The sequence below is a fragment of the Mustela lutreola genome, chromosome 9 (assembly GCF_030435805.1).
Source record: "Mustela lutreola isolate mMusLut2 chromosome 9, mMusLut2.pri, whole genome shotgun sequence".
Lineage (NCBI taxonomy): Eukaryota > Metazoa > Chordata > Mammalia > Carnivora > Mustelidae > Mustela > Mustela lutreola.
Window position 1 is genome coordinate 29,793,542 of NC_081298.1, and position 11,311 is coordinate 29,804,852.

The 11,311-nt window shown below is 54.6% G+C and overlaps 1 protein-coding gene across 2 annotated transcripts; it reads right to left on the minus strand.

Annotated features, from left to right (window-relative positions):
- Positions 1-5,621: 5,621 nt before the first annotated feature.
- GFRA4 (GDNF family receptor alpha 4) lies at positions 5,622-10,413 on the minus strand. Of its 2 annotated transcripts, XM_059133830.1 has the most exons (6): positions 10,019-10,413; positions 7,804-8,149; positions 7,540-7,649; positions 7,311-7,445; positions 6,596-6,687; positions 5,622-6,423 (listed from the first exon to the last, which is right to left on the minus strand). In XM_059133830.1, the coding sequence occupies exons 1-6, from the start codon at positions 10,182-10,184 to the stop codon at positions 6,343-6,345; spliced, it is 930 nt and encodes a 309-aa protein (XP_058989813.1). In that variant the 5' UTR covers positions 10,185-10,413; the 3' UTR covers positions 5,622-6,342. The 2 variants fall into 2 exon arrangements, with proteins under 2 accessions (XP_058989813.1, XP_058989812.1); XM_059133829.1 differs by lacking the exon at positions 10,019-10,413 and having other exon boundaries at positions 5,622-6,354; positions 7,804-9,316.
- Positions 10,414-11,311: the final 898 nt, after the last annotated feature.

The window sequence follows — 11,311 nt, forward strand, 5'->3', positions numbered from 1 at the left end:
TTATGATCTCAGGATAGTGAGATCGAGGCCCGAGTCAGGCTCTGTGCTCAACCAGGAGTCTGTTTCTCTCTCTCTCTCTCTCTCTCTCTTTCTCCTCTCTGCCCCTCCCCCTGCTTGCTTTCTCTAAAATAAATCTTTAAAAAAAAAAAAAAAGTATAGGTTTTGGAGGGAATGATGTTGCCAAAGAAACCATTAGTCTGACCTTTAAAAAGGTAACCAACCAACGCTGTGCCTGCTGAGGAAGCCTCCATTAGAACCACGCGCAGGCTAGAGATGGTTGTACAGGCTGTGTCTAAGGGCGCACGACGCAGGGCCCCAGAGGAGTTCCGAATCGCTGCGCGTCTGCTGTCCTCCTCCTTCCTGCATGAGTGTGTCCTTCAGGACCAGGGAATTCAGTGAACGGAACAGACAAAAATCCCTGTCCTCATGGAGTCTACAAGGCAGTTAGGGAGACAGGTAATGGGTACGAGGTCAGATGGTAAGTTCTGTGAAAGTACAGATGCAGTAGGGGGCAGAAGATGTGGGGGGGCAGAAAATGCGGGAAGGGTGGCTCCTTTACTCAGTGGGGCAGGGGAGGGCCATCCTGACAGGTGACAGCTGAATAGAGGTAGGAGCCGGCACATGGATGTTCGGAACAAGGGCAATCAGAAATGGAGGGGCAGCAGGTGCAAAGGCCTAGAGGTAGGGCATGCCTGCTGGTCTGAGCTGGTCCAAAGCGGCCAGAGTGGCTAAAACAAAGTGGGTTACCCTAGCAGTGTCGGGAGTTGGGCCGGGCCCAGGCCTGTAGGGCATAGTTCTTTAGTGCCCCATCTTGGGACAACTGGGGAACAGGTAGGGGCCATTTGGTTATTGCATTGCATGGGGAGGAGCTGCTGCGATTTAGTGGGTGAGCCTGAAGATGGTCATTCTGTGACACCCACGATTGTCCCACCCAACCAAGAACTGACCCACCTCCCACTCGATTTTAAAACATCTTGCTGGGTATTTGTATAGATGAGAACATCGCTTCCTAATTATTTAAGTGTGGAACCCAACCCCATTTCAAACACAAGGATCTGAGAGCTGGAGTGAGAGCCAGTTTTCCAGAAAGGCAGCTATGGTGTAAATCAGAGGAAGGCCAAATTTTTTCTTCAGAACTACACCCAGAACTGGTCATCATTTTGGAAAATGCTGTCACCAATGGCACTGTCCTTCCTGGTGTCTGATTCCCCAGCCCCACCCACACACGCGGGCGAGTTGGGTATGAGCAGACACACCCTGCTGCCCCATGTTAGTGATGGGAATTCTCTCCCATCCTGTGTCATCACAAGAAAGGGACCAGACCGGAAGACCTGCTGACCATATGCAACGTTCTGACATCCCATACGGGGAGCTGGGTTGTAGGGGGTAGGGAGGTAATGGGTACGAGGGTCCATTTGCACACCTCAGGGTCCATTTGCACACCCAGTAGGCCCTTCCTCGTTTGCTTAATCCTGACCCCTTGAGGGCTCAGCTTCTGAGGTTGTGTATTTTGCTCTGGTGTATGCTCATCTTAATTGTTCTCTCTGGATCGTCTGCCTCGGACTGGAGGCTCCTTTGAGGGTGGGGTGACATGTTCTTGGCAGAGCAGCTTCCCGAAACACTCTTCAACTCGGGCCTTCCAGGGCCTGTGGGCCAGCAGAATGGCCTTGGCTCTGTCTCCTGTCACACACATGCCGGGCTCATTGGCAAGTTGCCATGCAGCTGGGGGATGTCTCCTGAAACCCCACATGGCCCCCGTCCTCCTGCCACTCTGGAAATCTAAGCTAACAATGTCCACACGTCCTCTAAAAGTGAGCTGCTGATGGGAGTTTGGCCCTGCCTGACAGCCAGGGGGCTGAGAGGGCAGGACGGGGACAACAAACAGATTCCCTATCACCCTTGCACTTAGAAAACGGGCCCCAAGCCAGAGTGGACATTCATGAGCCGTGAAGTTTCCACCAATAAATCCATGAATGCTTCTAGCACCTGCCCTTCTGCCTGACCCCCTCCCCCAGTCACCTGCCAGCTAGAGGCTCAGTGTCGACAGCAGCTAGCAGAGGCCCAGTCACGGGGATGACGCCAGGGCCACAGTCTCCCCGAGGGCACGCGCGAGAGACTACCAGTGGGCTATCTGGAAGGACACAGAGGCCAGCGCTCAGATGTGGACCAACAGAACAGGAGCCATTCCTGGTCATGAGGGCCACAGCAGGACTCAGCCTTGAGGCGTCTGACCAGATTGAACACCATGTATAAGGCAGACCTCTTCAGGTAGAAGTGATGGAAAATGAACTCTGACGACTCTTGGTTTCCTGGGGGCTGCTGTAACAAATTCTCCAACCTTTGGGAACCTTGGGGGCTTAAACATAATTTCATTCTCACAGTTCTGGAGGCCAAAAGTCTGGAATCTCAGTGTTGACAGGTCCCCAGCCCCTCCAGGAACTCTGGGGAGAACCCATTCCCAGCCCCTTCTACTTCTGGTGGCTGCTGGCTCTCCTAGCTCTGCTCTGTCTTCACATCGTCTATCCAGTCTCCCCCTGCCTCTCTTATAAGGATGCATGTGACTGCATTTAGGGCCCACTCAGATAATCCAAGCCCCTCCTGTCCAGATTCTTAATCACATCTTTTTTTTTTAAGATTTTTATTTATTTATTTGATAGAGAAGATCACAGTAGGCAGAGAGGCAAGCAGAGAGAGAGGGGGAAGCAGACTCCCCGCTGAGCAGAGAGCCCGACGTGGGGCTCGATCCCAGGACCCTGAGATCATGACCTGAGCTGAAGGCAGAGGCTTAAACCACTGAGCCACCCAGGCGCCCCCTTAATCACATCTTTTGCTGTATTAGTTAATGTTTACTCTTTTGCGGGCATCTAAGGTAACAGTCCTGGGTTCCAGGGCTTAGGATGTGGACATAGCTTTGGGGCCCCCATTCAGCCCATTCCAGTAACAAAACCCCTGGAAAGTCAGGGGGTCCAGGGGTGGCCAGATGGTGGCCTCTGTACATCATGGTGCCTGGTCCCCCCTCCTCTTGGCTTCTGTCTTCAAAGCTGCCCGGGTCCTCACCCCGAATAGCCCTAAGCCTCCCACGTGGGAATGTTCACGTGGGAGAAGAACAGAGAGCCAGGCAGCAGGAGTCCTGAGACCGTTCCTTTTCCCCTGCTCCCAACAAGGAAGCCTCCTTCCCACGACACACTGTCTGATGATAAAGCGACGCCATTTCGTTAAAGCCCGAGCCCGAGTTGGAGAGAACTACCGAAGGGAGACCGCCAGCTGCTGTTGGAAGAGGGCCACTGATTTCTACAAGGTTCTGCTCTTTTTTCATGTTCATAATCTTTCAAAAGGTATAATTTACTCTAATTATTGGAGTAAGAAAAATGAAGTGATGGGAGCGCCTGGCTGGCTCGGTGGGTAGAACACGCAACCCTTGATCTTGGGGTTGTGAGTTTGAGCCCCACTTGGGGTATAGAGATTCCTTAAATAAGTAAACAACTTTTTAAAAATGTAGTGCTAGAATTAAACACACTCATACACGTGGCCCGTCATTTAGAAGATACGGAATTCATCTGGGCCACTGCGCCATCATGGTGGGCAGCTTTCCACGTTGCAGCTCCCAGCACACATAAACAGTCTATTTCTCCCCAGCCCACACACAGGTGTCCATTCCCATGCAGGTGAAGAGAGTCAAGAACATTCCTTCTTCGTGAAGTGAGAGGAGGCTGGACTCTGAGCTTCCCCCTGCCCAGCACTCCTTCTTCTCTTCCTCTGGAGAACTGCCCTTCCCATTCCGTGTGATCTTTGCGGGCTGCCTGGAAAAGGCTTAAAACCCGCAGTGGGCCTCCCCGGGTCCTGCCTCTGTTCATGGATGATGGGAACGAGAGGAGCCTTTCTCTGCAGAGATCCCTAAAAGGAGAGACCACAGTCTGCAGCTGCAGATGACACTCTAACGCATCCTGCAGGGAGAGCCTTCATGGCCACGGAGGGAAGCCATGGATAGGCCAACGGGGCACCATCACTTGAACCCTGAACACAGCTGTGCCGGAAGCCCGGGCTGCCCAGGGGCATATCCCAGCAGGTCGGATTGGGGCTGGGTTCCGAGGCGATTACTGGCTGCAGTTGCAAGGCTGGTGGATTGCCGCCGTATGTGGTGTCTGTGGGTTTGCTCTGAGTGCTAAATACAGAGTCTCAGAGCCAGTGGCTCTTGTTCTGGTCAGGACAGCCCCAGGCCTGGGCTTGGGTGTGATCTGCATTGAAGCTTTGGTCTAAGGTCAGGTTCTCCAGAAATTGAGCCCAAGACAGGAATTCACAGGCCATGGTTTAGGAGAGGGAGTGCCCTCAGGGGAACCTCTGAGGGAGGCAGGAGCAGGCAGGGGAAGGTGTGCTAGGTGAGGCTGTGGTCTCAGCTGGGATCTAGCTTTAGCCCAATCCCACAAGGAGCTCGGGAGCACAAACAGTGTAGAGGAGCGTCCCTCTGCCCCATGACTGCAGTCTACCTCAGGAGCAGAGAACTTTACAGGCATTTCTTCTAGAGTGGGGGGCAGCTCTGAGCTGTGTCAGCACCCAACCTCCCGAGCACCCAACCTGGTGTGGTGGGCACCCAACCTGCCCAGATTGGTCTCTGAGCAAGGTACCAACAACACGGCCCACATGGGTTTCACGGCCCCTGACAGCCTCAACCAGCTTTGAGACGCAGCGACTCAGAGACTCTTTAACCCTTCACTCATCAGTGTCTCCAAGCTCTTGAGAAAGAAGGAAGCGGGCAGAAGACTTCATACGTGGCCCCCACCATTCTGCCTTCTCCTCCCCGAACACTTTCGCAGGGCCGCAGATCAACACAATGCCCCTGGCACACCCTCACCCACACTGGCCACACACAAGTGCTTGTGAAAACCTAATGAGACACTTCCTTGGACTCCAGGAAAGAGTTCGACTCTCCACATGGACAGAAGCAGGCAGAATGTACGGAAATAAACAACAACAACAACAATGACAAAATGACCACCACTCTAAAGTGTCTGTCAGGCCTGGGCTCTGTGTACACTGATCCTAAGTGATCCCAGGGCTCACTGGCACCCTGGAAGTGATTGTGGAACAATCAGAAACTGTATTTAGCTGCAAATGACAGATGTTTTGGAGAAACTGGCTTCAACAAACTAAAGGTATTATTTCTCTCATACAATGAAGAGTCCAGCGGGAGGCAGATGGGGGCTGGGACAGTGGCTCCACAATATCATGTGATTCCGTTTTCAAAATGGCTCCCACATGCCCAGACATGGCCACCAAGTTCTGGGCAAGAAGAAGGGAGAGAAGGCTAAAGCCTGAGGGGTCCAGTCAACAAGTCTGCTCCTGTTTCAAGAACTCTCCTGGAAGCCTCATCTGTGACTTCCACTTATGACCAGGACTGTGTTCCATAACCACCTCCTGGCTGCAAGGGAGGCTGGGAAGCATAGTTCCTGAATCCGAGTACTAGCAGAGAAGACAAAGCAACAGAAATCTCTGCCACTAGAATCTAATAGTGGTTCTGATACCATCTGAGGTCTCATAGGCCCGCAGAGGGACAGCAGTCTGTAGCAGACTTGGTCTCCGGGATCCCAGGACAGATCACAGGAAAGCAAGGCCAGTCTCAGTGCATACAGGTTTATTGAGCTATGGTTGCCATTCATAGTGCTAGGTTAAACCACAGGGAAGATGGCGACATGACCAGTGCAATGCAGGGGACTGGAATCTCACTCCAGGTGGTGCCCACTAAGGAGCATATCATGGTTGGGAAGAACCTTAATAACATTAGTCGATGGGGCCTAGGTGGATATCATGACAGGTGGTGCCTCCCTAGGAAGGTGCCATGAAAGGCTGCAGTGTTAAAAAAAAAAAAGTTTACCTGTAAGTCTGTCCAGATGTACTCCTTAGGGTATGTTCTCTTCAGGGAAGCAGGTAAAAATCTCTTAAAATTCTTGGAATTTGGATGGTTTCTGACTTGTAGGTGATCTGGGGCCCCACTGAGGCCTTAGCTAAAAAGGTGACCACCTCCCATCCCTACCCTGTAGGAGAAGCTGACTGTTCCAAGGTCAGTGGACAGAAGGACCTACAACCAAGAAACCCACTGAAAGGGAAACTAGGGACTTTGCATCGGGCCCTCAGCCCCAAATCCCTCACTCTAGGGGACAGGCACACAGGGTGTCCAGACCTAAAAAGAACAGCAGTGCAAGAGCACTGGAGTCAGCTTGGGAGGCAAGCCAGTCCACTTTCAGGGGGCAAGAGGGTGCAGATGGGGCCCTATATCCCAGGCAGTATGGCTGTCAGTATGATGTTGTTGTCCAAGGTTGTTGTTGGTTGTTGTTGTTGTTGTCCTAGTCAGAGCAGGGGCTGCAGAGCCAAGACAAACAGCATGGAAAGCAGAGATTCCCCCACCAGGAGCCCATCTGCGGAGGACACCTTAGGGGTGGGACCAGAATGTGCACTTGAGGTAGAAGCTGGGTTCTGCTCTATGCCTCCACCACCTCCAGCCCAGGCCATTCATGCCTCCATCCAAGCCCACCTGGATTGGAAGTGTGTGGAAGGAGCCAGGCCAGGGGCTGGCAGCTTACCATCCCCTCTCTACACCTACTTGCAGGAGGCTGTGCTCAGGGTCCTGGCGGACATCTGGCTGGTTCTTCAGGATTGGAGACCACCCACTGTCAAAGGCCTGTATGGCACCATCTATGGAGGAAGGGGGCCAGGATGGGCTAGGCTGGGAAACCCCAGCACCAGGCCCAGGTCCTCTGGGACAAACAGAGACCTCTGGTTTCCTGCAGTGGGTTGGGAAGATAGGAGATCTGCAAGGATTGGCTTCTGGAATGGAAGGTGCATGACAAGGCCTTCCAAATTGTCATCCTCACAGGGAAGGGTGACGATTACCACCCCCATACTACAGATGGGCACAAAAAGGCTTAGAGGAGTTGGCTAACTCTGGGCGGGTGAGTGGCAGAATCAGACCCAAAAAGCAAGATCACCTGGGCGTGGGACCACGTCAGAAGTGGCGCTGGCAGGAATTTCACCTGGTTCCATTCCAGGAACTCGGAAACTTGTTTTGACTGTTTCCTCCCACCCCTACCCGCCTGCAGGGTCACCAGCCTAGACATCCCTAAGATCCTGCTTTGGTCTGTGACCTGGTCTCTGGGGATAACTGGGCGCGTATTTCTTGCGGGGCAGGTGGACAGCACAGACGGTGTGCACTTGCATGGCTGCAGCAAATAGCCTCAGTTTCCTCACCGCTAAAATAAGCTCCCGCCAGCCCGAAACTGGGAAGGAGCGGTCATCGCCGCCCCGTCCGGGCCCCTCACCCAAGCAGCGGTTCCTGGTGAAGAGCCCCCGGAAGTCTTCGCACTCCTCACGCCGGTTTCCGCTGGCTCCGCAGTCGCACCAAGGCGCCACGCGCGCGCTCGCGTTGTCCACATAGTTGGGAGTGACGGCGGTGCCTGCTGGGGACTCCAGGACTGAGTAATCGGCCCACCCAGGCAGAGGCATCTTCGGGAGAACCCCAGTCGGCGCCCGGATCCCGGCAGTGCGTACCCACGAGGCCTGCGTAGGCACGCAGGCAGCTGGGGGCCTCATCCAGCAGGCAGCCGTCGGGGGCGCTGGGGGCGGGCGAGCAGGAGGCCTGGAAGGCCAGGAGGCGGGGCCTGCGCGGTGCCACGGCGGGAGGGTGAGCAGGAGGCCCTGCCCAGTCCCTCCCACCCAGTCTCCTCCCGGCCAGCTCCCACAGCCCGTTCACACCTGCCCCACCGCCCCGCCTCGCCTCCGCCCCATCCCACGTAGCCCCACCCCCCTCCTCACCGGCAGATCCGGCTGTGTTCGCAGGCGTCTAAGGGTGCGAGGCAGGAGGGCGGCGCTGGCCCGGGCCCCGCGAAGGCGCAGGCTGGCACGAAGGTCTGGCGCCGGCGCTCGGCGCACGCGGCGGTGGCGCACGGGCAGAAGAGCAGCGCGTGGGTGAGCGCGGGAGGCCCGCGGGAGAAGAAGCGGCGCAGGGCGCGGCGGCAGCGGGCGCGGGGGCAGCCTCCGGCCCCGACCCGACCCAAGCACTGAGCCACGTACTCGGTGCGCAGCCGCTGGCACCGCGCGTCCGCCGTACACGCCTCGGCCGCGTCCAGGCATCGGTTCCGTCCGGCCGAGCCAGGTGACCCTGAGGGAGCGGCGGGCAGCTGCAGTTCTCGGGCAGCCTTACCAGCGCGCTTCCCCCGCGTCCCCCGGCCACGCCCTCTGAAGGCGCGGGGCGCGCGGAATCGGAGGAGCGCAGAGTGTGGCTCCAAGGCGTGACCGGCTGGCATTGACCGCCCCTCTGTCGCGGGGACGGGCGGCCCCTGGCTCTGGGGAGTTCTGCAACACGTCACGGGTGGGTCGGGCGCACCGAGACTCGGCCCGGCCTCCCCCAGACGGTGAAGCCTACCCTCCCCAGGCACCACTCATTCCGCAGAACGGCCACACCCGTTCGAAGAGGGGTCCGCGGGGCTCCTGCCACTCTCCTAGGCCCCAGCTGATGTGGGAAACAGAGCAAGGCTTCTGGGGACTTGGCTAATGGGAATTTATCAGAAATGGGTTGAGGACAGTGGCTCCTCCTCTTTCTCTTTTGACACGCTGGGACAGCTGAGCTTTCTTCCTTTCTTCTCCTCCCTATTGGTTTCTGGGTCTCCCACCTTCCATACCTTCTCAGGTGCCTCCTTCTGCCCCTTACCGTCTTGCCCTTCCATTCCCTTCTGATGCTCCCTTCTCATCCATCTCCCATGTGGCCCATCTCTGGTGTCTCCTGGCCCCTCCACTCTCTACCAGCCAAGCAAAAGAGGGATTCCCTGAAAGGATTCTGGGCTGCAGAGGGCCCATTTAGACTAGGCTGCCAGGTTGTGAATTCCAGGGAAGACCCTCTGGTCAGGCCACAGGTCTCTGACCTTAGCCACAAGGCCCAATAGTCCATGACAGGTGGCAGTCTTCTGGGGCCCAGGCGAGGGTCTCATAGGAAGGGACTTGGCAGCCCCTTCCTAGGACCTGGGTCACCAAAACCAGACTTCCGCTGCCCCTCTCTGTACTCTCAGCCCCTGGAAGCGCTACCCTCATGGGCAAGTTTTCCAGTCTGGCCCCCCATCCTTCTCACTGAGTGTGTGCAGGGAGGTGACTCCTGCTTCAGGTCTGGGAGCAGGGTCCCCATCTGGCCCTGGCCCCCTCTTTCAGGATCCATGGATTGGATGGCAGGAGCCACAGTGACTCTCCGTGTGGCTGCAGCATGTCTATTCCGCAGGTAGGATGAACAGATACCAAGGGCTTAGAATGAGTAGGTATGTGGAGAGGGTAGGCAGGAGAGAGGGGAACCCAACCCTCCCCAACCCTCCCCTCCCCTCCCCTCCCCTCCCCCTCCAGGACTCCAGGAGCAGCAAACTCTACCCTTCTGTCCCAGCCAAACCCCTCACATGCCCAGCTTCAGCCACACACAGCAGCACTTAGTGTCACCTAAGGTCTTGGTCCCACCTCTGCTCCTTTGCTTACAGATTTCCCCTCTGCTAGGAGTACCCTTGCCTCATCTTTACCCTCAGAACAGCGCATCTCAGCTCCAGTATCTCCTTGGCCTTATACCATTGTCAGATTCTATTCTCCCCACCCGGCTCCACCCGGCCAAGTGACGGCTCCCTCCGGGATGCCCCAGCTGGGAAAGGGGAAGTCAAGCAGGTAGAATAGCAGATGCGTGGCACCAAGGAATGAGTGTGAAGCTCCAAGACTGAAGATGGGAGAAGGGTAAGAGAGGTGGGAGAAGGGACCCAAGAAGAAAAAGAAAGTCTCTGGGACCAGGTACCAAGATGGGACTTGGAGGTGGGGAGTGGCAGGTGGCACGGCGTAGGCACATCCCATATGCAGGTCTCCTGCCCGTGCCCTGCACTACGGTTGTGGTTTTTTTTTTTTTTTTTCCAGACCTCTTTTTCCAGTCCTCTTGCCCCCTTACTCTGTCCCTGAAGATCAAGCAGAGAGGCCAGAGGTGAGGGGTCTTCGGGAGGAGGCAACCACTCACCCAGCAGCTGCAGCAGCAGCAGCAGCAGCGCAGGCGCCAAGCAGAGGCCCATGCCAGGCAGCAAACAGATGGGAAGGACGACTGAAAGCAGAACCCCAGCGGGACAGGTGTCTGCTTCCCAGCAGCGGCCTGAGCCCAGCGTGGGAACCGAAGCGGCAAGCTGCATTGGTGCTGAGGCGCGGACACTCCCATGGGGAGGAGCCTTGTAGTGGGAATGACATCCTGCCCCACTGAGTGTGTCTCCCCCTACCCCCTCCTCCGCTTTGCCTGCAGGTAGGTCCCGGAGGTACACAGCCTAGGTGGAAACACACACACACATACACACTCTCTCTCTCTCTCTCTCTCTCCACAACCACTACCACCCCCCACCCCCAGGAGACCTTGTCTCTCCCATGCCAAACTGTCAACTTTGTGAAACATCATTGTTCTTCCCCTTCTTTTATAATTTTAACTTTTCATTGTTAACTAACCTTAGACTTGAAGAAAAGTTGCTAACAAAAATGTTAGTGTTCCCTTATATCTATCCTTCTCAGGATGGCTTTGACCATTCAGGATCTTTTGTGGTCCCATACACATTATAGGGTGATCTTTTCTATTCCTGTGAAAAATGCCATGGAATTTTGATAGGGCTTGCACTGAATCCATAGATGGCTCTGGGTAGGATAGACTCTATACAGTTCTGATTCTTCCTGTTCATAACCACAGAATATCTCGTCATTTATCTGTGTCTTGTTCAGTTTCTGTCATCAAAGTCTTGTAGTTTGCAGCGTACAGGTCTCTTATCTCCTTTGTTGAACTTAATCCTTGATTTTTTTTTTATGCAATTGCAAATGCAGTTTTATTTCCGTTAAAGATCATTTGTCAGTGAGAAGAAACTCACCTAATTTCTGTATGTTGATTTTGTATGCTCTAACTATCAAATTTGGGGATTAGTTCTAATCGTTTTTTGGTGGAGTTGTTAGCATTTTCTGTATATAAAATCACGTCATTGGAGCACCTGGCTGGCTCAGTTGAAGCACGTGACTCCTGATCTTGCAGTTGTAAGTTCAAGCCCCACTCTGGGTGTAGAGATTGGTTAAAAATAAAATCTTTGGGGAGGTATGTGCTGTGGTGCATGCTGTGACGTGTGTAAGCCTGACGATTCACAGACCTGTACCCCAGGGCAAATAATACACTTATGTTAATTAAAAAAAAAAAAAACAGAAAAAAATAAAATCTTTGAAAAAATAAGGTAAAAATAAATAAAATAAAAACATGTCACCTGCAAACAAAGATAAATTTACTTCCCCCATC

Bases quoted from the DNA above. Each gene is read 5' to 3' on its own strand.
- GFRA4 (XM_059133830.1), bottom strand. From the start codon at position 10,184: ATGCAGCTTGCCGCTTCGGTTCCCACGCTGGGCTCAGGCCGCTGCTGG. The intron at 8,150-10,018 runs GTGAGTGGTTGC...CCGCTCCCTCAG, and splicing joins GCTGCTGCTGCAGCTGCTGG to GGTCACCTGGCTCGGCCGGA. The intron at 7,446-7,539 runs GTACGCACTGCC...AGTCCCCAGCAG, and splicing joins TGCCTACGCAGGCCTCGTGG to GCACCGCCGTCACTCCCAAC.